A 27,234-nucleotide genomic window follows, 5' to 3' on the forward strand; every position below is an offset into this window, starting at 1 on the left:
TGACACGGCTCCTCTTACCAAGGTCCCGTGGGTCGGTGGGTCACACTGAGAGCAGGTGGAGACAGAACCCCAAAGGCACCGGCCATGCGCTCACGCCTCACGGGCACCACCCACAAACTGTGCGCCCAGCTTTAAAGCGCAAGGACAGGCTGAGCAACACCGGGACCCAGTGGTCCACAGCCATGCAAAATGACATCTAAAGGTGACCACAACTGCCCGACGAGAACTCTAGAGCAAAATTAAACACACCTTACAGGTCCACATGTTTCCTGTCAGCAAAACAAGAAGGTAAACTGCAACAGACCCTGCCTTCTCCCACCGCCAGAATAAGGCCTGGGCCAGGACCATAAAAGTCAGGAATTGCTACTGGCTTTTAAAAAGTAATCACTTTCTTTTCTTCTCCTTTGTGCCTCCTAAAGTTTTCAGAAGCTAGTACTATAAATGCTGCAAAAACAAGCAATTTCAAGCTAAGGCAAGTTCTGTTTTGCTAAGGACAATGGCTCAAGGGAATCTGAGAAATGGTGATCCGATAAAACAAACATGTGATCTGCAGGGTGTCCCTACAATTCTGTGGTTAGTCTTTAGAGATACCCCACATACTTCCGATGATAATCTCCTAGAACATCTCATGGAAAACCACCTAGAATAGACCCATTTCTCATGCCAATGACTTCACTTGGTTCGCAAGGTTGGCTTTTAAAAAAAAAAAATGACATCAAGTACAAAATCAAGGAGTAGCTGTGAGGCTGGTGACAAGAGCAGAGGGGGAGTAAAAGATTTAAGAGCTGTCTGCAGGGTAAACAGGGCTTATTGTGCCACCTTGAAAGGCACCTCCCTCTCCAGGAGTGCATGAGAAAGCTGCTTTATTACAGCAGATAAAGGACCCAGGAGGAAAAGAAGCCAGATGTGCTTTCATATCCCACTGTGAGCCAGACTGTAAGTTTCCATTTGCAAATTAGATTTAAAAAGAACAGGTGGCAAATTGCTTTGATCACACTGCAATACAGGAGAAAGTGCTAGGCGTCCATATAAAGACAGTCACAAGTATGTCACTCTGGAATGAAGCAGCCGGGGTCAGCACACTGCTTAGGTCCCCAAGCTTCGTGGGTTGATCACACCCACCAGCACAGACCGCAGCAGCGCGCGCCTCTGAGAATAACTAACATGCAGTGCTCACGAATCCAAACCCGACACCAGGGGACAAATCCGACATCTCCCACACTGGAGCCCGAGTCAACTGCATACTTGTCTTTGGCACAGCACCAGGGAACAACATTCCCAAGTCCATCCAAGAGAGCAGTATTCCCTGGTGGCCCCAGAAAATCTGCCTCTAGTGAGCAGACCTCATTCCTTGATAGGCCAAGAGAATAGAGGGCTCCTCAAGTCCAACTTGGGTTTCAGACAGCTGAGGGAATTGCTACCCTGCTGGGCTGGTTTCACAGAGCAATGTGGCCCTTATAAACAGTGCAGGTCTCCACGCCATGTAAGCGTCCAGTCTATCAGAAAGGACCTGGTTTGTAAATCATAAGAAACAGATTAAAGTCCCAGGCCTGCTACCAGCTGGTCATGTGAACAAAGGCAAATTACTCCGTCTCCCTCATCAGGAAGACGCCCAGGCTACTTAGCCTGAAAGATTAAATAACAGATGCAGAAAAGCTGAGCGTCTAAATCTATTAATAAATGAAGATGGGATCACAGGCTTCCTTTGTGAACCCTCCCCCTCCACATCCATCTTGGTAAAACCTTGCAGGAAAGACCCTTGTACTGCCTCCATGTATGAACATCCCTGTTCCAAACTCCTGGTAGAGGAAGCTCAAACGGTCTTTTTTACACAATATATCATGACCCTGGCAGGACCTGGTGTTTGCCAAGTACAGACATAAATCATTCCGATTAAATCACACTCCTTCAAACAAGTGAAGGAATGAACATCGTGGGATTCCCATTCCTGGAGGTTTAAGGTGTTCTCTATCATATTGACTTCTTAGTCAAATTCTTGGAAACTTAAAGGGTCAGAGACAGAAATGAGGCACATTTCATTTCCTATCTCTGAAGCACTTCAATTTATAGCTAAAGAAACCAAGGTTTGTGTCTTTGCAAATATTTACTGGTAAATTTTTTCTTAGCTCAATTCCTGGTCACGGCAGCTTCTACTCCACAGAGCCCCTTGCATCGCTGTAAGAATAAATGTTCACTAAGGATTCTATAAACAAAGACCTGCAGCACTGCCTGAGGGAGGGTGGCTTTCCTCCATTTTCTTATTTTTCAAAAAGAGAAATCACCCCAGACACTGGGTATTTCTGCACCATATACCATGGAGTTGATTCCACAGCGTGGAGAGTTAGGAGAGAGGGAAGACGCACATCACCTGCTCCTGATAAAAGGTGTCACTCTATTCATCAGTCTGAAGTGGTCTTCCTTGCTATTAAAGCAGAGTACTAGATCCCTGGGTGGCGCAGCGGTTTGGCGCCTGCCTTTGGCCCAGGGCGCGATCCTGGAGACCCGGGATCAAATCCCACGTCAGGCTCCCGGTGCATGGAGCGTGCTTCTCCCTCTGCCTATGTCTCTGCCTCTCTCTCTCTCTATGTGACTATCATAAATAAATAAAATAAAATAAATTAAAAAAAAAATAAAGCAGAGTACTCAAACCTGGGATATCCCATTCAGCTCCCATTCACAGAAATTTAGTGTACAAGGCAGTTCTTCAAATAGGAAAATAAAACAAGCCCTCGCTTGGCTATACTGTACCTCTAGCATAGATCTGGTGCTCTAGGTTAGTCAGACTGGCTGTACTCCTAGTTCTAAGGTAGACAAGGGGGAGGCCTGGTAGACAGGAAAGACAAAGTTAGAGGGTAAGAATAAATAAAGCGAATAAGAAGACCCACTTCCAAAACATAAGCACAAAAAGAGTACATTATAAAAATAGCGAGCATCATGCAGTTACAGGATCGTTCCCTTCACTGATTGCTAAGAGCTAAGAAAGTATTGACAAAGTGAGCAAGATATTTTTATGCTGGCTTTTACTGTGGAGGATGTGTCACAGTAGCATGCTCCTGTTTTTCTGGACTAGGGAAAGAAAACATCGTCAAGATTCTCTTTAACAGAAATGACAAGCCTTTTGAGGACTTTTCACTTAAAGTATGTATGCTCTTAAATGGCATGGAAAAGTTACCAAGACCGACCAGCACAGACGAGGGTGGCAGTGGCTCCATCCCAATTTGGAAAGGCAGTGGCAGCAGAATGCTAATCCCCCAGAGGTTTCGAAATTTCAAGGGAAAGAGTCAATGTGCATTCCAAGTTTAAACAGTCTCCACCAAGGGGTTACCTCATAGTATTACTTAGATTATAAATTAAACATGGAAGTTTTTAGAACACTTACATTTGGTATTTCCATTAAATGTCCTTTGAGTACAAAACTACTGAACTTTCTAAGGTGCTGTGCCACCCAGCGGTTGAACGTCTGCCTCCGGCTCAGGGCGTGACCCTGGGTCCTGGGATAGAGTCCCACATCGGGCTCCCTGCAGGGAGCCTGCCTCTCAAAAAAAAAAAAAAGAATCTCTCTTTCAAGGGATCATTTTGAAGCTGGCCTGAATGAAATGCACAAATTTGTGGGGACTGTAACTAAATGTTCATCAACAGGAACTGAAAGATGTGATCGGTTCAACAAGGTGCAAGTCTACTGACTTTCGAAACAAATTCCCCACAGTTAATTTAGTAGACCTGTTAAAAGAATACAATCTCATCTGTCACATGTGGTGTTGCCCAGGAACATTCAACAGGAAAGGAGATTTGGAAATTCAGGTATATTCACTTATGTCTAATTTAAAAGATATACCCCTGCAGCCTAGGTAACCATAAAAATCTATAGGTAAATAAAAATCCAGCTTTAATTTGGTATTGGCATTCAACACAGATAAGGCAGCTTATTAACTACAAAGAAAGAGGAGAAAATTTTTTTTTTAAAGGTGGAGGGGTGGAGACAAAGAAAATCCTTCAGCAGAATCCTGAAGATTAGGCCTTCCTTATGTTTACACTGAGTCTGTATCTCAATCCCCTTGTATGCAACATACTCTCTAGGACACACTGCATATTACAAAGGTTATACAGAGTCTTCTGGGTAGACTGTACATTCTTTTAACACACAAATTGGGAAGGTTAGAGGAGGAGCCAGAATTGAAGCTGATGATATCTGAAAAGCCCTGGCTCCTGAGCAATGACCTGGAGACTCAGAAGCAACGGCCTGGGAATACAGAGAACAAACGTAGCTGACATTTCCTTGTCCTCCTTCTGGAAGTGCAAGGCAGACGGTCCACTTCTACACCCTGAGGACAGACGCACCAGTTCAAATACTTCATAAACTCAGAAAATCCATCTTCCCGTGACATGTTTGCAGACCAGAGGGAATATTTAAGCATTTGTGAGCTATGTGAAGTCCAGCCAAGACTCCCCAAAGAAACCACCCGGACAGAGCTAGGCTGAGTTGAATTTGGAGGACAATGGCTTGTGGAGAAATGAAGGGCCACATGGTTAGCCGCCACAGTACCCCCTGCTCTAAGGAAATCAGAGCTCCATGGTAGGGCATTAAATAAGGAAAGAAAACATCGTTAAGAGAGAACAAACGGACTGCTCATTCTTCAAAAGGCTGGGCATTCAATTCTTTTCTGCTTTATGAACAATACGGAGCCCTCCTTTTAACAATTTCTTCCATATGGGCTCCTGCCGGTCCTCCCTTCAAGAATATATCCACACTCTGCACCTCTAGATTTAGAAAGCTGAAAAGACAGTTTGTAATATCCAATCAGAAAGTCCAAATCAACTGGGAAGTTTTGCCAAGTTAAACACACCAACCAGTGGCTGATCTTGCTGTGTTTCAGAAGTACCAGCTCGTATGCAATGTTACTAGAATTTAGAAAACTATCGCAGATCTTTTCTCTCCCACAAAGGGGGAATTAGAGCCCATATTAAAAGTTCAGTACCTTGTGCCAGAAAAGTGTCTCCTGCAAAGATTAGAATAGAACTACACAAGACAGAATATCCTACAGGTTGCTTTTTGTTTTGTTTTGTTTTCACAGAAAATGATGATTCTATTTGGATTTCTCAATGAAACATGGCTGTGTTGGTCAACTGTGATTTAGTCAGACATTTGTAGAGAAAAATCTTACTTTGTCCAAAGCATGGAGGATCCACTGAAGAGCCCATCCAGTCTTCTGCTGAGGTTGAATCTATTTCCTTGTCCTGTTTACAGTAATCTGCCATCCACGATTCCTTGGTACTTACATACTGGTCTAGAAAGAATTCCCCAAAGATATTAAGAACGGAAATAGAAAAGATTGAGGGTTTGAGTCAAATAATTTCAATTCAGCAAAACAAGCTTTTGTTGAATGCCTTACTGCGTGCTCGGCGCTATGCTAGGTTCTCAGAAAGTCTGTCCCCTGGAGAACTCATGCTCCACTGAAAGAAATCAATGTTAGCCAAACAACTATCACCACAAAACCATAAAGTGGAAGGAGCTAAAATAAAGACATAAATAAAATTCTACGGGAGCACAGAACAGGGGAAGATTTATTCTGCTTTGACAGAAGTGGGAGAGTCCACACCAAGGTCCACGGGAATCTTCCGAGATATGGGGACTTTTGTTCTGGGTCGAGAGGAATGAGCAGAGGTTAGAGATCAAAAGTTTACCAATGGGATTAGGGATACGGGGACATTCCAGGCCAAGAGAACAGCATATGCAAAGATTTTAAAGACATGAAAGTACATAGCCCTTTTAGGGAACAATGAATAATGTAGTGTGACTCTGGCCCAACATACTGGGATAGGGACACAGCAAAGCAGTCTAGAAAAGGGAAGTAGTTTGTGAAGGGTTTGCTATGCTATGCTATGCTATGCTATGCTAAGGGGGCAGAGTTTCAAGACAGAAAAACCAGTGAGGAGGCTATTAAAGACTACCAATATCAGGGATCCCTGGGTGGCTCAGCGGTTTAGAGCCTGCTTTTGGACCAAGGTGTGATCTTGGAGTCCCATGATCGAGTCCCACATCCGGCTCCCTGCATGGAGCCTGCTTCTCCCTCTGCCTGTGTCTCTGCCTCTCTGTGTCTCTCATGAATAAATAAATAAAATCTTAAAAAAAAAAAAAAAAAAAAGACTACGAATATCTCAGGAAGCGGAAATCCAGTGGACAGTTCTCCAGGAGTGGTTCTACTATTTTTAGAAGGGAAATATAATGGGAAGGGCAGGTTAACAAAATAATTGATGCACCATCCCTGGAGAAAGACCTTTTCTACTAGTTAAGGTAAGATACTTTGTAGAACAAAACTTGTTGATCTCCAGTTTGCGGTTCCAATAGTTGGCTATATGTAAGACTTATTTAAACGCTAAGGGGTCACAGTAATATTTCTGGGTTTCAGCACAGCATTAGGAATAGGGAATTGGACGGGACACCTGGGGAGCTCAGCAGTTAAACGTCTACCTTTGGCTCAGGGCGTGATCTGGGATCCGGAATCAAGTCCCACATGGAGCCTGCTTCTCCCTCTGCCTGTGTCTCTGCCTCTCTCTCATGAATAAATAAACAAAATCTTTCAAAAAGAAAAAAGAAAGAAATAAGGAATTGGAGATTTTAAAAAAAAACAGCTTTACTACAGAAAAGAATGCCTTTTGGAAGACATTTTCTTTTTTTTTTTTTTTTTTGGAAGACATTTTTAAATAGATGCTCATCAGAAATATCAATAAACCTCTTTTAAGGTCTTGTTTATTACAGCTTTCCAAAAAGCTATGCTAAACTTTATCTAAATTTCCAGATGAACACATTATATAAGAAATAACATAGTATCAAAATAATACAGTACAGAACGATCATGAGGTTAATTGGGCAAATTTAATGAATGAAATCCGTTAATGTCAAACAGTGGTTTTAAAACTTTGGAATCAGGGATCCCTGGGTGGCGCAGCGGTTTGGCGCCTGCCTTTGGCCCAGGGCGCGATCCTGGAGACCCAGGATCGAATCCCACGTCGGGCTCCCGGTGCATGGAGCCTGCTTCTCCCTCTGCCTGTGTCTCTGCCTGCCTCTCTCTCTCTCTCTCTCTCTCTCTGTGACTATCATAAATAAAAATTAAAAAAATAAAAAAAAATAAAACGAAAAAAAAAAATAAAACTTTGGAATCAATAAACTTACCATCTCATTTCACTATACGTTTTCTGCATCTTATTATGACACAAAATAAGCCAATGGATATCCTATGAGCCTCAATCACATCCACTAAAGAAAGTTCACAGATTTGCAGTAGTGTTATCACTCAGATAACCCAGTATTACCAAAAATCAGACCATGTAGATCAATGATTCAAATAGAGTGGGTTTTCACAGCAAAGGCAGGCAACACCTGACTGTTATGAGAATGTTACTTTTCTCTTAGATGATATAAATACAAGCACAGAGTGGTTCCGACTCACTACAGTGAATCCAGGAATGTACGTTTCAGTGTTTTCAAAAAACATTAAGAACACACACCATTAGCTTGGCAACCCTTCAACCCAGTGATTTTCAGAGTCAGGTCAACATGATGACTTGATAGGAAATAGTACAGGCAATTTATCCTACTGTAAAGACAAGGTCAAAATTATACCTTTTAAGAATTATTCTGTGTAGGAGTAGCCTGAAAGAAGGGAATCTATACTCACTTCTCAGATATTTAAGAAAAACCTGTGACCAAGCATCATCAGGGAGAAGATTCATCCCAAACAGAGAGAGAGTTATGTTTCCCAACAGTCTCAGCTCTTGGTTGATCACTAACAGCATTAATACAAGATGCCAACTCTGGAGCAATGGGATGAAAAGAACCATGAGCTAGGCTGGGGTTTATCAGGAGAGCAGCCCCGGTGAATGGGTGATGTCCAATGTGGGCTCAGATATCTGCTAAACCAGGGTCAACAGTCTTCTAGACAAAAGACTGCAGTACAGAAAGGTATCAGTCTTCTAGACACAACTTTCCACTCACCAATCAGTACAGAAGTGATGTTGATATCCAAGCGGGGTTTGGCCTTGGCTTCCAGCTTCAGTCGGGGAGGGTGGAGGCGACTAGCTGCCTGTTGTTGCCAGGATACAGAGCATGGCCATGGCTCGATAAATGGCTCCCAGCCTACAAGAACACAGGAAGGAAGACATCTGTTAGGCAGATATCAAGAGTTTAGAGGGGAACGCTGTTCACAAATGCTCAGCAAGGACAAACTCTGGCTTAATAGCTTTCTATTTCCAACGTGATTCACAGCGAAAGCACCATCTTTAGCTACAGGTCACCCCACAGATGTCTGTGCTGTCTAGAGGATGTGAGTGGAAGGACAGACACATGCCCCAGGGTCTCCAAGGTGGGAGGAAGAAAGGCACAGAGGATATATACCCTCGCTATTAAAGAGCAGGGAGGACCTGCTTTTGATCCACTCAAAATAGAAAAAGGAGTCTCAGACTCAGGATGGAAAAGTGCTCTCAGTGGCTGAAGTAACCATTAAATTCCATTAAATTTGATTCTCCTGCTTATGTTAAGAACCCACTGGTTGAATAAATAGGTAGAGCATAATTGGAAATTCATTCACTTAAGTTTTTCAAGTTTCTAATCTTCAAATATCCTGTGTACAAAAAAGAATGAAAACAACACATATGTATGGTTTAAAGAATAAAATTACTACAAGCACTCATGTAGCCACTATTCAGCTTAAGAAATAGAAAATCCTTAGTTCCTCTGAAGTCCCTGAGTGCCACTCTCCCATGTCAGCTCCCTTCCCACCAACCCTCTTCCACCCAACTCCAAGTAAACATTAGTTTGGAGTTTTATTCATTTCCTTGCTCTTTTTTTATAGTTTTACCACACAGATACATGCGTGTCTCCAGAACATAGTGGTGAGTCTGTCCTATGGGGGATCTTTATGTAAATGGAATCCTGCCATACATGTTCTTCTGCAAGTTTCTTTTTTTTTTTCTTCTGCAAGTTTCTATTTTTGCCCGACCACGTGCCTCTGAGACTCACTCGTATCGCTGCCACATAGCTGTGGCACATTTATTTTCCCCAGTGAATTGTAATCTGCTTATGACCACACCACAATCTGTATTCATTCTACTTCTGTGAAATATTCCCTTGAGCCTACAGATTTATAGCTATAGGAAGAATACTACCACGGGGGCTTGGGATCCTCTGGGGTACAGACCTAGAAGTATACTGCTGGGCTGTGGAGTATGCTTATACTTAACCCTGCTGCACATCAGATTGTTTTCCAAAGTGCTTGTACCAACTTACAGTTCTAATGGCAAGCAGTTAGAGTTCTGTGGCTCATAGTAGAGTCACACTTAATTTCTGCCAGCGTGCTAGGTGAGAAAAATGGTACCTCTCCATGGTTTTAAAGACTCAACTTTTCAAGACAGTTCATTTTTAAGTTTTCTAACTATAATACTCCATCAGTCACAGATCAGCCTCTTGACCAACAGAAATCCAACCCAATATGTAGCAATAAGTAGATACATTCGTCCCTTCGCACTACTTGACCTTTAGTGACCTAAAAGTGTTCATAGGACTTTAAAAGTAAGATTTGCTCTGGGAAAATGAATGATTCTCAGAAAAATGGCTTCCATATGCCCCATAAGAGTCTCCCTCAACTAGTAAGACTTCGGTCAGTATTCTCAAGTTAAACATGTTCAACAGTTAAAAAAATGCTAACTAACATACACTCTAGAACCATCTGCAGCAGCACAACTGATGACACTTCATTCTCCACTGAAATCAGAGGGAGCAGTCACTCTGGGGTCTAAGCCTCAGGCCGTATGGCTCTATTCTGTCCACACCTACTAAGAAATATCTTAAGGCAAAGTTCACACTCAAACTGCTCAGCCCTGGTTTATGATGCCTCCTGAATGTCCGTGTGTATGGGCCCTTACCTTGATCCTTCCAGTGGAAGGAAAGAAACCTGAAAACGTTTTTGCATTATTATCCAGATTCCATAATCACCTGCTCTGATCAACTGTATTTTGCTTGAGCGAGTAGGGCATGGCAGGTTGTACATTATCACTGATTCAGTATGCTTTTAATGAAACAGGTCCAGCAAGGAGGAAGGAGGCTTGAAGTTTAAAATGCTTATGGGCAGAAATCTCCCTTGAAATTTAGCTTCTGTCAGGGCCAAATGATTCTTTGCTCCTGAGCAATCTCATGTTCTAGAATGACCCAAACTCTAGCACTGAAAAGAACTAACTAGGAAAACTTGTTTTTAAATAACTCAGTTGCAACATATCAGATATGTTAGGGGAAAAAAAAATCTGTATCTTTTGTGCCTATGCAGTCACTTGTGTTTCACCTTTCCCTGCCTGGCCCCGCCTCCCTCCCCTCATGCAAAATTTATGTAGAGGTAGACCCAGGCAAATAATTAAAGTGTGGGTTTTAAATCCCACGATCACTTATGTTAGGTACTGACCTGACAGGGCACGGTTGTAATAATCTCCGGAGAGGGTGAAGTGGGCGTACCCTTCAGGGCTAGTTCTTACATGCTGCAGAAAAGTCAGACCTGCAAAGGAAGCATATGTTATAGCAGCTGCCAGGCAAGAACAACCAGAACTTTCTTTCTTGGATTAAGTCTCAGCAAAGAGACAGACACTAATCCTACCTGATACTAATGACCTCATAGGAAAGCACACAAAATTTTGATATTTTGTTCATCATGGGTTTTCTCCATGAACTGTGATTTAAAAAAAAAAAAAAAAAAAAACAACACTGTGTTAAAGTGTTATTTGTCTTCATTCCTGAGTCTCTTGGCACCCCTTTCCATGTCGTGCCTGAGGCAAAGGCCTCCTCTGCCTCCTTCCCTTCCCAGCCCAGCCCCGGCACCCAGGCACCTCGGTGCATCTGAAGTGTGCAGGAACATAAAAAAACATATTTTGCCCTGAATATCTGAAAATCAGGAGGCAGGCTGGTAAGAGCAGTTATGTCCTGAGGAATATTAGCTCAAAATTTTAAGGTTACCATAGAAAAATAAGAAGTAATTATTCCCTGCAGAAGACACTCGGGCAAAATTCCAGCTATTACTCTCAATCAAGTGGCCCTTGTGGGGCTTGAAGCACAGGGAACAGGAAGCTTCTCCCGTGGACAGAAGGTCAAACTTAATCCCCAGGACAGATCTTTCCTTGAAGTAAAAAGAGGCCAGCAAGGTTGAAAAAGTGGAAAATTGAAAGTGAACCCAGTGGTGAGATTTCCTGTACTCTCCACAGAAGCCCCATCTAACACTGCCTGTGATGACATGGCTGAGGGAGAGGTCCTCGTCCTCTTGCCCCACTACTGACGGACGGCTCTCAGGGCCCTTACGGACAGCTCTCTGAGGTGAACAGTCTAAGATTCTGTGCACTTCCTTTTCAAACATAGAGCAGAGCATTTTCTGAGCTTATCTTTTAAACACCTCTAATAACAGGACTCATTACAGTCTTTAGATACATACAAAGATAAACAAAAAGGAGACATCAGGAATTATTTAGCTAGAGCTGTTAATATAACAGAAATTTCATCAATGACAATGTCTATTATTTCCAAACTGGAGGCTGAAGGCCACATATGGCAAATACATAGACATTTCTTTAAAATACAAATAATGAAAAACATATGTAAAACAATTAACTAAATTTCACCCATAGTACTACTAAGTGGGGAGCATGAACATCACACACACACACACACACACACACACACCCAAAAGAAAAATGAAAAAGAAGAAAAAGAAGACGGGCCCCCAAATAACTCGGCAATAACCGCAAATCTTCAAGATGAATGTGAACATTCGGAAAACACTCACGGGAAAAGGTGAGCTCAGCCAGAGGGACGTCACAATCCATGCAGTCGTCGATGAAGCAGATGCACACGCTTTCGGCTTTCACCTCCACTCCAGAAATGAGCCGCGCCGCCATAGGCCCCTGGCTCTCGCGGCCACTCGTACCCAGAGAAAGAGATTTCAGAGGTTCGGCATTCTTAAACAACCAACTTGCCGCCTTTTTCAGTTGGCCTTCAAGAAAATTTAAAGGTGATCAGTTCAGCCAGTTTTTACAGACACTGAAGCAGCTCATAGGGGAAATAAAGTGTTAAGGGACCTACTGGACAGCCCAAGAGAACCCTGCTCCCAGATGTACTCTTAAACTTAAAAAAGAAGAAAAAACCTGGCATCATATAGGAAGTCTACTTCTAAGCAAAAAGAATGAAGACCCCTTGCACACACATTCCACTCAAGTTCACCATCCTTCATGATTTAGTTCAAAATGCCTCCAGGAGCCATCCCTCCACTAGTATGACATCTGACGAAGGAGAGGAGAGGAGAAGATAGGGTCCAAATTCTAGATGTCACTGAGTAGGGAAGTATGTAATTGTTGCTGTGTAGTTTTGTACTTTGTACGTACTGATGTGCTACTTTGTGACTGTTCTCAAATGTCTTAATCTGTACATACTTCCTCTTCTCAACTGGTCACAAATTCCTTGAGAACAGACAGCAATGAGAAGTGCATGTGTGTAATATACAACAGTTAAAATAATAGTCCCCTGAACACTACCAGACTGCTAAAGCTAAAAAAGCAAAGGAAAACAATGCAATCCCATATTTATAAATTACCAGAATCCAGTGCACCGCACAGGGGTAAATGGTTAAGGGCACAGGCTCTAGAGAAAGATGGTGTGGCTTCTGATTCCAGCACCTAGAAGATGTTGGATCTTGAGCAATTTACACAGTGCCTCTATGCCTGACAGCATGCACTCACAGGGCTGCCACAAGGAGGAAACAGACAAGTACAAGTAAAGTTCTCCTACAAGCAGAGCCTGGAACATATAGAGGCTCTACTAACTTTAGTTCTTGTTATCATTTTTGTGACTAATGGAATGACTTAAGAAGTACTAAAGAAATAAAAATTAACAAAAACCATAAAAGCTCTTAGAAATTAAAAAGAAATGTTGTGTTAAAGAGATAAAAGAATAGAAAATGTAAACACCATGGGGTATTGAGATAATTAAACTAACAGTGACACCTAGGTAAAAACAAAGCTAAGGAATGCAAGATAACTAGATCCGCCTTTCTTTTTTTCCAGAAGGAAAAAGGTAATAGTTAATGTGAACAACTGTGTGATAGGACTAGTATTTTCACACATAACTGGTTAGAGTTTGACCTGGTACAACATTTTAGAAGATCTGCCAAGTTGAGTAAAAAGTCTAAAAAATCTATCTATACCCTTTGAGCCAATATTTATACTACTAGGTCTGGCCATCAAGGAAATTTTTTTTTTTTAATACTTTATTTATTCATGAGAAACACAGAGAGAGAGAGAGGCAGAGACACAGGCAGAGGGAGAAGCAGGCTCCATGCAGGGAGCCTGACGTGGGACTCAATCCTGGGTCTTCAGGATCAGGCCCTGGGCCAAAGGTGGCGCTAAACCACTGAGCCACCAGGCTGCCCTCCACCAAGGAAATTCTAAAAGATACAGACAGAAGTTCGTACCAGAAAATATTTGTTACAGAATAGTGTATAATATTTAATGAATGAAAAACAAAGAATAGTTAAATCATTAGGTCAATATAAAACAATTCAGTATTTATAAACAATTTTAACGACATGGGAAGACTCTGGTATTGTAATTATAATTCAACAAAATTGTACTGTAAAAGAGGTTATAAAATTGTATTTGCAGTATAATCTGCCAACATACACACAATATTATATGTACATGTGTCTTTATATGTATGGATTTACATAGTATGTAAAGAGGTAGAGAAATGTACATGCAAGCGCAGACTAGAAATGACACAGCTTTTGCTCTATCTTCCTGTTTTAAGAGAAAGGGCAATATGGAGGGAGGCGGAAAGGGGGTACTCTGCAGCAGAGAGAACAGCGGCAGACTTGGCTTTCAGCCCATCTTAGCCTCTCACTAATGGGGGATCTCAGATCAGTTTACTTAACCTATGTGCGCCAGTTTCCTTACCTGGAGCTGGGACAATAATGCCCACCTTTAAGGGCTACAAAGATTCAATCAGGAAACTCAGGCTGAGGCATATGGGAGCTCAGTGGGCACAACTACCAGTATCACCACCACTACCACTACCCCCGAACACTGGCTAACAGCATAAAGCACCTGCTGTGTGCCAGGCACTTTGCCTAAGTGCTTTGTCTATAGTGCCTATTTATATCAAACCTCCAGGGGAAGTCCTCTCATTCTCTTTTTCCAGATAAGGAAGCACTGGTACAGAGAGGCTAAGTGACTTGCCCAAGTCACTAATAAGTAATCAAAAAGCAGCAAAGACCTGAACCCCAGCATCGGCCCCAGGGCCCCATTATCATCCACTATGAAATACCGCTGCTTGTTATTATGCCCAGTCCAAGATCATGTTCAGCCCACAGACAACCACAGAGGGCCTTCAAAACACAGTCCGGTTCTCAGTCAACTTGTGGGAGCGGGTTGGGTGGGGGTGGGGGCGGCATATGAGAAGCAAGCCTATCATCAAGATAGACAACAAGTCAAGGAAACCCTTGTGCAAATTACCTTGGCACACCAAAAGGGCTTTGCGACAATCATCCATGCTGAATCCCAGTTCCTGCAGTCTAGCCAGCTGTAACTCTAGAAAAAAACGTACATAATTTTTATAAGTAAGTTTACATAAGTTAGTCCACTGCGTAACTGAAGAAAAAAGAAAAGAAATTCAGAAACTGCTGGCTAAAACATTTCTCTAGACAAAAATGGGCTCCTATCTGGAGACATACCAAAGTGTACACTGAATTTTTTAAGAATCTTTTCCCAATACTGATTGTGTTTATAAAAGCTGAAAACTGAAATTTAGTGTTATTCACATTACACTGGCAGAAAACTCAAGTTTAAAACAACTTTAGCATTATTCATAGAACTCTGGAAGAAATGGTAAAAGGAAAACTAGTGTAGGCTAGAGCCATCAGTTTGGGGTGTTGTATTTGTTCTTAAATTTTTAAAAATTACAGCATCATACTTATAATTACACTTAATGACATACAATTATACTCTGAACAATTTAATTGTGCAAAAGAAAATCTTAACAGTTAACCAGAAGGGGAGCTATTAGGCAACCTGAGTAGGTTTCATAGTTCCACACCTACCCAAGACAGGATCTAAGGTATGTCTTGTCCCCTCTCTGATCTCTCCAGCTCTAGATGTGCCGGGAAGGTAACTGCTAACGGAGCTGGCCTCCAAGGCCACTGAGTCTGGCGCTGCAGCATTAGCTTGCTCTGGGATGGATTTTGCAATGGCAAGAAATAGCTGAACATCGTTGTAGGAGAGTCTGATATCCAGGGCTTGTAACTGAATCTAACAAAATTGAAAAGGCAGCAGTTTTTTCAAGTTGCATTCACTTTTACACCCATACCTCTTTCTTACGTGTATGTATAGTTCCCAATTCAAATTCTAGAAGTCCACAGACACTATATTCATTTTTTTCATTTTGAAGACTGAGAGGATCTTAAAATTAAGCACTAAGAGTCATGAAGTAAGACATCTCTACTATGAGGTCAAATGTTCACAAAGTTGCATCAAATAAAAAATAAAAAGCTAGAATATTTACTATAGCAATGAATATTTCAGTCAGATGATTTCCTTACAAGTATATTAATTACCAAAGCAGAGAATAAGAAAACGGCTCTAGAAGGAATGAGATCGCCTATTAGCATTCTGTGAATCCATTTTGCTTTGATTCATTTAATTTTTTTAAATCTCTGAAACCAACTGCCCACTCAACAAAAATTACCTCTTCTTTCTCCAAACATAACCATAAGTAAGTCCAGTGCCACACTAGTATTTCCCCAATCCTGTCTCCGACATTAGCAAGACACCAGCACAAGACCACTTAAAACTGGGGTGACTGGTGGAAAGTCTGGGGGTGGCACTTGGTTTATTACTTATTTTGTCCTTATAGATTAAAAAATCAACATAGCTTTTCTCTCTCTTTCAATCTCCCACAGTTCAAACGGATTAACTATTCCTCCTCGGCCCAAGAATCCTTACAAATCCTTACACCTTCCTTGCTTGGCTTCACCTTCCCCGTCTTCACCTTGTGGCCTCCATACTGCCTACACACAACTTTGTTCTGGCAAGACCTCCTCTGTTTCATGTCAGCTGGGCCCCTTCCACCCGACTTAGCTACTTCCTAACATGGACTACTCTACCCCTGCGCACCTGTTCCCACATTGACATCCTGTCCCTCCGCTTAGACTCACTCTACCTTCGGTTATACCCACAATCCAAATTCCTCCCTATGTTGCATTCTGCGTTCTGTAAACTTTCACAGAACTTCAAGATTATATCAATCAACATGTCTTTTATTCTTCAGAAGACTGAAACAACTTTCTAGGACTGAGACAATGTTGTATTTCTTTTGCATTTGCTGAAGTGATGAAAATGTTGAGCTCAGCAGAGTAGGTAAGTCATTCAGGCACCGGGCAGTGTTTGAGAGTGTATCAATGTGTCTACACATTTTTCATCATTACCTCTAAGATCGGTGGGAAATCTTCACTATTGAATGCATCCATCAATCCTGAACTATTCTGATAAGAAGAATTCCCCACCAGTTCCACTTGAATTTGAACTGGATCAACAATTGAAAGAGCTGTATCATGTTCATTTCCTAGTCGGCACGAAAACACCTAGAGAATGAAATACAGTATAGGATAAATTAATGTTTGATTTAGAAGTCTAACTATCAGTAGAAAAAAAAAATCACTATCTTGGTAGCAATCAGCCCCGTATTATCAAAAGACCCATATAACTGATGAAATAAATACTGCCAAGAGGGAGGCTGGCATTCTTGCCTATGGCTAAGAGTGTGGACAGTGGTTCTCCCTACCCCCTCCATAAAAGATAGCTCACCGACACATGGCAAAAGGCTTAAAAATCTCACATCCTTTATTCAATAATCCTATTTCTTTCTATAAATTAGCCTATTTCTAATTTAATTTATGCAAAGTTTTCTAATTTAAACAATTTCTAATTCTAAATAATTTCTAATTTAAATAATGCAAAATACAGGGGGAAAATCACTTGTTATTTAATAGTTAATAAAAAATTTAAGATCAATCCAGGTTATATCATATCTATTCAATGGAATCTTTTGTAATCATTAAAGTGACAATTAAAAAGATCACATGGAATGTAGGACAGTTACAACATGGATCATGTGAACAAGCAGCCCCATCAAAATAATATTAGGCCATGACTTTAGGAAAAAGAAACACACCAAAATGTCAATAGAGATTCCAGACAAAGGGATGGGTAATTCTTCCCTCCCCTAATTCGATGTAATATAATTGTTACTTTCATAATTGAAAATAAATATATTAATTACTGAAGCTGGGTGACAGGTATATAGGGATTCATTATATTCATCTGTATATTTGTATATGTTTGAAATGTTCTACAATAAAAAGTTCAACAAGAAATATATTTATGGGGAGAGGAGAAGGGAGAAAAGACTCCCATTCTACAATCAAATTTTCATCGTACTTCAAGAATAGTACAAAAGACCAAAATCTATAAGGAACTTCTCAAACTCAAGACTCAAAAAACAAATAATCCAGTTAAGAAATGAGCAGAAGAATAGACATTTTCCCAAAGACGTCCAAATAGCTAACAGACAAATGAAAAGATGCTCAACATCACTCATCTATCAGGGAAATGCAAATCAAAACTGTGATACCAGATACTATCTCACACCTGTCAAAATGGCTAAAATTAACAATGCAACAAACAACAGGTATTGGTGAGGATGTAGAGAAAGGGGAACCCTCTTGCACTGTTGGTGGGAATGTAAAGTGGTACAGCCACTCTGGAGAACCGTATGGAGGTTCCTCAAGAAGTTAAAAATAGAACTACCCTACGATCCAGCAATTACACTAAGTATTTACCCGAAGGATAAAAAAACATAGATTCAAGGAGGTATTTGCACCCCGATGTTCATAGAAGCTTTATCAACAATAGCCAGGGGCACCTGTGTGGCTCAGTGGGTTGTGCAGCTGACTCTTGATTTCAGTTCAGGTCATGGTCTCCAGGTTCTGGGGTCGAAGCCCAAGTCAGGCTCCATGTTCAGCATGGAGTCTGTTTAAGGAGTCTCTCCCTCCCCCCTCACCCTTTCCCCTGCTCACCCTCTAAAATAAATAAATCTTAAAAACAAAAAATAGCCAAACAATGGAAAGCCTAAGTGTCCATCGACAGATGAATGGAATGGGGAAGATCTGGTATATATGTATATGCAATGGAATATTACTTGAGCCATCAAAAGAAGGAAGTCTTGCCATTTGCAATCACATGGATGCAGCTAGAATGTATTATGCTAACAGAAATAAGTCAATCAGAGAAAGACAAATACCTTATGATCTCACTCATATGTGGAATTTAAAAAACAAAACAGATGAACATATGGGGTGGGGGGTTAAAGAGAAAGGGAAACAAACCATAAGAGACTCTTAACAATGGAGAACTGAAGGTTGCAGAGGGAAGTGGGTAGGGGATGGGCTAGATGGGTGATGGGCATTAAGGAGGGCACATGTGATAAGCACTGAGTGCTCTATGTGAATGATGAACCACCAAATTCTACTCCTGAAACTAATATTGCACTGTATGCTACCTAGAATTTAAATAAAAGAGAGAGAAAAAAAAACCCTATACATTAGAAAGCATTCCTGTTGGTCTCCCTTGCTTTTTTCCCCTTTTTTGGAGGGTGGGAGCATTTTCCAGTGCTGTTGGAAAACATGTAAAACTAAGCTCCTATGCTATATTCAAAATCAACTCATTTGGCTTCCTTTATAAATTCTCCCCCAATGATGTACAAGAGGGATCTTAAAATTCAGATCCAATGGTGCTGCCTTAGAAACAAGAACTTCCAGGAATGTCAAATATTTTGCCTATAGTTTTTCTAAAACTTTAGAGCAAAAAAAGTTTCGTTTTCTTTTTTGTTTCAGGGCCTTCTGCTACACAAAACCCAATTGTACCTGACAGTTCATTAATCAATCACCAACATTTTCCATTCAAAGCTGGTACTGGAGTGGTTTGCAAAGCAGATGAACTACAATTTCATGATCGACTCACATCACACCAGCACGTAAACCCTTCCTCTCAAACTAAGGTTTCTTTATATGGGAGAAACAAGTAATCAAGAAGTGAAATCTCTACAGGCTTTATTTAGCTATATCTGATGAAAAGGGGGGAAAAAAAAGTGCCATATGGCTGCTGACAGTGAAAATAAATTCTACTTCTGAAATACCACTGGAAAGAACGGGTTATGAAAAGTTCGATCATAAAGGGAAAGGAAATGATGAGTAACCTGGATGAAAGACTCTAATATTATAACAAGAGGAACATTAGTGGATATCAATGAATTAAGAACACTTGATAGAAATAATAATCTGCCTCATTTCTCCTTCCCTCTCCACAACCCCCAGCTTTAAAAGAAACAGAGCAGCTTATACTTAATATTGCATAATGTAATTTTCAGGCCACAAAGGCTACTCTAGTGCAAAGTATCTCCTTTATGAGATTAAATTAGAGCCTCAAGCAGCACTATTAGAGACTCACTCTGTTAGGTTATGCATGACTCTCTAGAGACATTCTTTTACAGATTAGATATTTCTAAAAGGACAATACATAAAATCCTTCACACCTCTTATAAACAAGTTTCCGTGACCACAAAGCCTTAGGTCTTCAGAGTCAACAACTTAACGTTGGGAAGGGGGCGTGGGAAAATGTGGACCACTTCCCTACCCTGACTAATTTGCCCAGGACTAGACCGGTTAAAGTTGATGGCACAGCAGGGGCCTGACACTGTAATGGGGACTAGAAGGGTCTCCCTGAACTTCTTAAGGAAGGGAAGATGTAAGAGAAAAAGGTTTAGGCTCTTGGTATGTTTACAGCCTGACACTGAGGGACTGAATTCACACATAAGGATAACCTGGTAGATCTGAAGACAAACAAAGAGGGGCGGGGCTGGAGTCTACCAATTCCATCAATTATTTCCCCTAATGAAAGCTAAAGAGGTAAAATTCTCTTCCAAATGCTTTTCTTTTAAGCCAATCGTTCAGTGTTTTGATTGACACATAGACTTCTTACCTCGATGCCAAACAAACTCCCTGAAAAGGGGCGATCAACAAATCGGGGCTTATAGGTGAGAACTGTGGTGCCTTTGAGAATAATGGCATTGGTATCGAAGCAGGACACATCTTCAACGACCACAAACTCCGTGCCTGGAAAGGACAGCATTGTCAACCAAGCCAAGGCTGGAGGCTGGAAAAAACAGGCTGTTGCAAATGAGGCAATGCATTTACTCTGGGGACATCAGCCAGCAAGATTTGTTCTCCAGGATGTTTGTCGACACTCTGCTTCACTGCCACCCTGAACAAATTCTCTATATCTGGCCGGGCACAGCTGAGCCAACAGAGCACTGTACACACAGAAAAGACTGGCATGCTGTTTCTCTTCTCTCTTTAGAATGTATGTATTTTTAAGCTACGTCTCCTGGGGGCCTATGAGATATTCAGAAGCCCAGGAAAGCATCCCTTCTCCAAGCAATGACCTGTTTTAAAATCCCCAGAAAGAGACACCTGGATGGCTCAGCGGTTGACCTCTGCTTTCAGCTCAGGGTATGATCCTGGAGTTCAGGGATCAAGTCCCACAATGGGCTCCCTGAGAGGAGCCTGCTTCTCCCTCTGCCTGTGTCTCTGCCTCTCTCTCTCTCTCTCTCTCTCTCTCTCTCATGAATAAATAAAATTTTAAAATCCCAGGAAGTAGATTCACATACTAATGTTAGTCGGGCAGTGGAAGGCACGACACATCTGCATAGCTGTTTAAGTTGTTTACAAAGAACATATACTAATTTAAAGTAGATTTTTTTGAAATTACTAAATGCAGACAGTTTTATACTCACCTGTACGTGGCATATTTCCTTTTCATTTTCATCAAAAACCATGTTTAGGCTGAACTTTTTTTTTTTTTTAGTCTAATTTTTGAAAGCAAATCCATTTAAAGTGCACTGTGCTAGCCAGCTTCTTCCAAACCACTGAGCAGTAGTTGGGGTATATCACAAACACAATAGATACACAAATATATACAGATATACTAGGAGAGTTTGCTAGTTAACAAAAACTACAGTAAATCTGTTTATAAAGAACATATTCTTTCTGTAAAGAAAAAAATAATCCCCCCACTTATTTAACTTTAACACTGAGATCTTCACACATCAGATTTGCCAAAACTCAGTAAAGCATATCTGTTGGAGCCCTATAGATCAAACAGAAAATTGAAGCCAGATTTAACACTGAGGGAAAAGACCACTGGCCAGACGGTGCTCAAGCTGGGCATGTGCCATGGGCAAGCAGAGCGGAGGACCCAGAGCCCTGCAGCCTTGAGTGTGAGCCAGCAGTTCACACCAGAAAATGGAGATCAAGAACTGTGACACTTGCTGGTCCGTTGGTCTGTATGCAAATGTTTAAGTGCTCACACGAAAATACAGAGATGATAGAAGAGTCATCCTAATAAGACACATATCAGTCCTAACATTCAGACCGAGACTCAATGTCTCACATCTACATATGCTCACCTGTTACATTGACCTTGACTTCAAGGTGCCTTTCAGAGGACACGGGAAGAGAAGACCGCTTGGTAACTACTCCACTTTTCACAGTTTTGGGGACTACAGCAGATTCGCTGCTAGAGTTACGGTGGCGAGAAGGAGTAACATTAGTCTGTTTCTTAATATCACTGGGAGTGTGAAGAAAATCATGGACTAGCAGCAGCCAGTCAAATATGAGGAACACTCGCAGATTGTTGAGGACTACTGTAAAACACGAGGAATCCTTTGTAGATCTGCAAGGAAAAAGATATTTTAAAAAATAAGACAGGAAAGGAGAAAAGTATTTTACTAACTTGCACAGACAGGTGTTTTTCCACAATTTTTTAAATTGACCACTCTGAGTATCAATAAACTCTGAACACTGATTTAATAAGATATTCAATGTGTGTTTTCAAAAGCTAATCATATTTTTATGCTATAAGAAAGCAGTATAGTGACATGCAGCAGTTCACAACCAGGGATGATTTTGTTCCCCAGGAGACTTTTGGCAACGTCTGGAGACACATGTGACAGTCACAACATGGGGTGGGGGCATGGTTTGCTATGGGCATCTCGTGGGCAGAGGCCAGGGATGCTACTAAACATCCCGCAATGAACAGGACAGCCCCACAACAAGGAACTGTCTAACCTAAAACACCAACATTGCTGAGGCTGAGAAAACCTGGTGCAGTAGAAAGAGCACAGGCTTAAATCCAGTCACAAGTTGTGTTATCCTGCGTAAGCCACCTACCTTCTCTGAGCCTGTCTGCTCACTTAGAAAATGAACATTTTGCAAATACAAACACTGCAAAAAGTAAAGCACCAGGCATGTAACAGGCTTTTGTTTGGTAAATGTCGGTTGCCTTCCCTACAGGCTATTTCAAGAAGATCAGTGAAACATTCTCTCTCTGATATCTGGGATCACTTCTTTACCAACACCAAATGTACATACTAGTACTAATTCTCCAGCTGGACCTGACCAGAGAGCCCAGATCTTTTAGTCTGAGAAGGAAGAAAAATAAGATGATATTTATATGTGGGCATAAACCCAAGCACCTTGGAAGTAGAGCTGGGGGAGAGAGACAGACAATACTGGTTTTATAGTATTACTCCAAATTCTCTATTTGAGGTGAAAGCCCAAGGAGGACCCCAAACCTAGTCTCAAACCCTGGTGCGGCCTACCAGATTATGAGTAGGCAGAGATGGGTAGAGCAGAAGGGAAAGTGGGCTTGGGACACCTTTCTACAGTTTTCTGGGTTGAACTTTGTTCTGTGAGCCCAAAAGTGACTCTGGAGCTCCAGCTACTATTCATATATGGTTACCTCCCCTAAAAGGGGTTCCTATTCAGGAAAAGCTGATTCTGAGATGTTTTTAAGTCTGGCATCTCTAGTCTCTTGTTTCTCCTAAACCTGGCTCACTGCCTCTAGAAAAAGGGCATAAACGAAGCATGTCTCCCTCACACAAACACAGCATTTTTCACAGAAACACTTTACTCTTTTGTAATAGAGAAAAAATGTTGCCCTCAGTAAAATTTTTCCACCCCATTTCGAACATAGATCGTCAGAGTTATGCACTAACTGAAAAGTCAAAGTATGTCTGATACCCTTTTCTGGAAAATATTTCAAGCCTTTAAACACTGTGAAGTGATTTATATTTGACACACAAAATCCCAACAGAAGAGCAATTCTTCTTGAGACACAGAAAGCGTTCAAAAGTTCCAATCAAGAGAACATGTTAACCCCCTTTCACTCACAATAGTACCTCTGTTCACAAGAGCCAAGGTAAGACTTTACTATTTGACTCCAAGAAATTATACACCTTTGGTATATAAACAGAGTAACATTTCAAGGCTCCTTGTGTATTAAAAATATGATTGGTGTGACAACTAGCTGACAGATTAGGTCACTATATCAATAATAACATAGCAAATCCCCCCAAAAATTGTTTCTGCAGAAGGGCCAAATATATGGAAGGCTCCTGATCAGATAATTATCCTTAAACCAAAGAACCACAAATCACAGCCAGCTTAGCATCTGACCAAGGTCAGTCAGATCACCAGACATGCAGTGGCCACACCTGATGACTACCAGAAGGGGCATGGGCACTGCGATCAGCGGCCCCAGTGTGAGCCCTGATCCCTTCACTCACTCACCATGTGACCTTGAAGGGGGTACTCAATGCCCTCCTAGCTTCTACTGCTGCACCTGTAAGATGGGGCAAATGTCACCCACTTTGCCAGGAGAATTTCGGTATAAAGGTAGGGACAATGCCTGGCTCCTGCAAAGGCTTAATTAGTAAGAGGCAATGAGCACTTCCATTTCTGAACATCCAAAAAGTTCAGGCAAAAGTCTGTCTACTTTGCTAGACTTCCTAAAAGCATATGGAAAGTGACCATGACCTCTCCCTAAAAGAAATCTCAACCCTGAGAACCCACTGCACAGCACATTGAAATGTCAAGTACATTGAAGCATATGAATACAAGAATAATCTCAATGATCTTTTTTTTCCCATGAAGCTGTTCCCAGCCCCTTTATTTACTAATTTGTATTTACAGCATAGCTGATAAACCTTAAGCACTAATAGAATAGAACTAACATTACTTCCAAAGGTCTCCTTTTGGATTTGCATTGGAGGATTTTAGCTCAAACCTTATTTTTCAGTTTTCAGGCCTATCCTCACTTAGCCATAAAATCTGCCAGTAGTATATGATAAAATTAACACCAGCTACATCAGTATAATAATAATAATAAGACCTGCCACCTGTGCCAAGCAGCAGGCCAGAATTACTTGTTTAATTACTGCCTCCACCCTTTGAGGTGGGTATGGTCATCCTCCTCTATCTTATAGAGGACAAAACTGCAGCTCAAAGTGCTTGAACTTGTCCTAGGGCGCACAGCTAGAAAGTGTTAGATGAAGGTTTTGAGCCCAGATCTGTACGACCCCAAAACATACATTCATTCTACACACATCACTGCCTAGCATAATACTAGGCAGAAAAACATAATCTAGTCCAAAGAGGCTAAAGCCCTTTTAAATGGAAAAGTGGGTAAGACTTGCACAGATAAAACAATAATGCAAGGCAAAACCACCTTCCTGCCTATAATTTCCATAGACCAAAAGTCTTCTTTCCCCTTAAACTAGAATAATTTCTTCTTTTCTCAATTCAGTTTTCCTATTAGAACAGACTACAAGGGAGGTTTTTTTTAAGATTCTGGGCTCTCAACTTTTTTTTTTAAGGCAACAGAGACATCTTTTGGCCAATTACTGCAACTGCATGGTGATAGTAATGCAAAGTTAATACACTATGAGCTGCATTGGTGAGCCATTTTCTATGATCTGTTCAGTGATTCCTCAGTCCCGTGACGTTTCAAAGCTGATACAGCATTGGCCCACTGACCACAATAGGAAGTTTTTCTGATAAAGAAAGGCAAGAGTCAGGATCTGGATCCACTACCTGAAATGCAGTTCGATCTGAATGGATCCTTGGGTGGTGCTGCTGTTCCTGGAAGGCTGAAAAATACAGCTGAATACGTTTGTCGTGCCAGGACTGGCCTTCTGCCCAGCATAGCGGGTGTCAAAAGCCATCATGGAATGGGAAACCAAGTTAATGGACTTGGTTTGGTTGGAAAAGCTTTCATAGAGCAGTTTACATTTCTTGAAGTCGAATCTAAAAGGGAGACATGGTATTAAACTCTGTTTTCAAAATTATCTAAATTCGAGACAACAGAACAAAATCCTACATGTACCTGAGTTTTATGAAGAATAACTTTCATTGATTTTGTTAACAGACTCCTCACAAAGGATTCAGTGTCATTGTGCCCTATCTCTTACTTTTCATTTCCAGGAAGATGATCTTGTCCACAAGAACTCCATGAGGAGTAACATTGTCTAGTATGCTCTGGGTGCATTAGCATTCTTGTTTCTCATCTCAAGTCTGGGAAGGCTATAAACATGTAACAATCCCTGAGGGATGTCAGGGTCCCTTTAGACCCTTCATCTGTCGATTCCTAGCATGCCTGCAGGATTCTCTCTCCAAAGTCTGCCAAAGTTTTATATAACCACGATAGCTTCCTGGAAACCACCAAAACAAATACTACTCTTCATACAGAGAAATAATGCAACTGATCCACCAAGAGAAAGTGCATTTAATGCCCACCCCCTTTTTTTAATGACAGAGAAAGCTACAATGTGCAATACATAATTTATTCAGTACCATCATGATATTCCATACAGAATTACTTCATTTTGTAAAAAATAAATAAATAAATAAATAAACTATGGGCATACCCAATTATCAGAAAAAAAACCACTGGCTCACAAGACAATGTGGGACCCAGGGCTCATTATACCATGATTTATTCGACTGAGTTAGATATAGGCCAGGATGGATTCTCAAGGGGAAGATAAGAAGAAAAAAAAAAAGAGTGTTTCAGTAGGGAAATCTCTAGACTGGAAGTCCTGTTTTCAAATACTGAACCACTTTTCTAGCATATCATCTTAGGCTAGATAAAAATTCCATCTGAAAGATAGAAGTCACATCCACCCAACCTCATATGGTTGTCAAAACATCAAAATGAAAAGATGCTCAAGTGTGAAACACAATGCAGTCTCAAAGACTCCCCATCAATAATCACAAATTCTTGGTCCAGCCAGACCATGCAAGTGACACACTAAGTGAATCAACAGGCAAAACATGCCCTATATGAAGGCAGCCCAAGTTGCTCCTCGGTTTCCCAATGCTTCCAAGTGAAAACACAGGCCCAGTATTGTCAAAGCCTTCAACTTCTCAAAAGAGGCTGAAATCCAAACTCTTTACGTGAAGTCCCCAACTTTTAAATGTTGGCAAGGGAAGCAGTCATCATCGCCGCTCACCAATCAGCTCTGGGTCTCCCCTATGGCAGACACACCAGAGCCTGTACTTCTGAATCCTCTGCACTTTGTGGGACCTCTTCTAAAGCCACAAGGTTTGCGGCACATTTAAGTATTCGGGATCCCTCCAGGGCTCTTGCTTTTCTCGCTGGCACATCAGGACACTGGCTGCTCAGCCAGCCACAGCGACTGTGTAGCAGAGCAGCCTGAGGACCACAGTGGACACATCAGGAAAAAAGTCTTCATTTTTTCCAAATCACTGCTGTCTGCATGTCTGGCACCTACTTTTTGTCCCCTGTGGCAGCTTTTATTTAGTATTATTTTATAAGCTGCTGATGACTTAGCATGGCAGCAAGATTACATTAGGAATGTACTGTAATACAACTTTTTCCATTGAAGCCTTACACTTCACTACACCCTAGGCTATTTGGAATGTCTCCCCCTCTCCTTGCAACTGAAGTACAACTGCGGTGGCTCTTTTGTCTCTCCTAGTGTTTATACAAATACGGCATTCCATCAAAGTTGTATTCTACAGATACCATTAGCAGCTTTACAAGCTTTCCATACCTGGTTCTAGAGCTCAATACTTTTAAAATACTGGTCAATTTGGGGCAGGGAGGGGAAGAGGTGAAGGGATGTAGGAGGTACAGGTTTCCAGTTTGGGAGTGAAGACGTCACAGGGATCAAGAGTACAACACAAGGAATATAGTTATGGTATTGTAATAATGTCCTACGTTGATAGGTGGCAGCTGCACTTG

The 27,234-nt window shown here is 41.3% G+C and overlaps 1 protein-coding gene across 11 annotated transcripts in view; it reads right to left on the reverse strand.

Moving 5' to 3' along the window:
• Positions 1 to 27,234, reverse strand: part of VPS13D (vacuolar protein sorting 13 homolog D) — a 236,970-nt gene that overhangs the window by 144,342 nt on the left and 65,394 nt on the right. For 9 of the 11 annotated variants that reach the window (XM_038531967.1, XM_038531970.1, XM_038531966.1 and 6 more), the window contains 11 exons: positions 25,062 to 25,274; positions 21,596 to 21,861; positions 20,110 to 20,243; positions 16,500 to 16,655; positions 15,117 to 15,324; positions 14,533 to 14,607; positions 11,814 to 12,020; positions 10,449 to 10,538; positions 7,994 to 8,134; positions 5,163 to 5,285; positions 2,749 to 2,823 (listed from right to left, as the gene is read on the reverse strand). In XM_038531967.1, coding sequence (XP_038387895.1) covers positions 2,749 to 2,823; positions 5,163 to 5,285; positions 7,994 to 8,134; positions 10,449 to 10,538; positions 11,814 to 12,020; positions 14,533 to 14,607; positions 15,117 to 15,324; positions 16,500 to 16,655; positions 20,110 to 20,243; positions 21,596 to 21,861; positions 25,062 to 25,274 — 1,688 coding nt within the window. The remainder of the gene's footprint in view (positions 1 to 2,748; positions 2,824 to 5,162; positions 5,286 to 7,993; positions 8,135 to 10,448; positions 10,539 to 11,813; positions 12,021 to 14,532; positions 14,608 to 15,116; positions 15,325 to 16,499; positions 16,656 to 20,109; positions 20,244 to 21,595; positions 21,862 to 25,061; positions 25,275 to 27,234) is intronic. The other 2 variants (XM_038531969.1, XM_038531968.1) reach the window with 1 other exon arrangement.

Source organism: Canis lupus, chromosome 2, assembly GCF_011100685.1.
Source record: "Canis lupus familiaris isolate Mischka breed German Shepherd chromosome 2, alternate assembly UU_Cfam_GSD_1.0, whole genome shotgun sequence".
Classification (NCBI taxonomy): domain Eukaryota; kingdom Metazoa; phylum Chordata; class Mammalia; order Carnivora; family Canidae; genus Canis; species Canis lupus.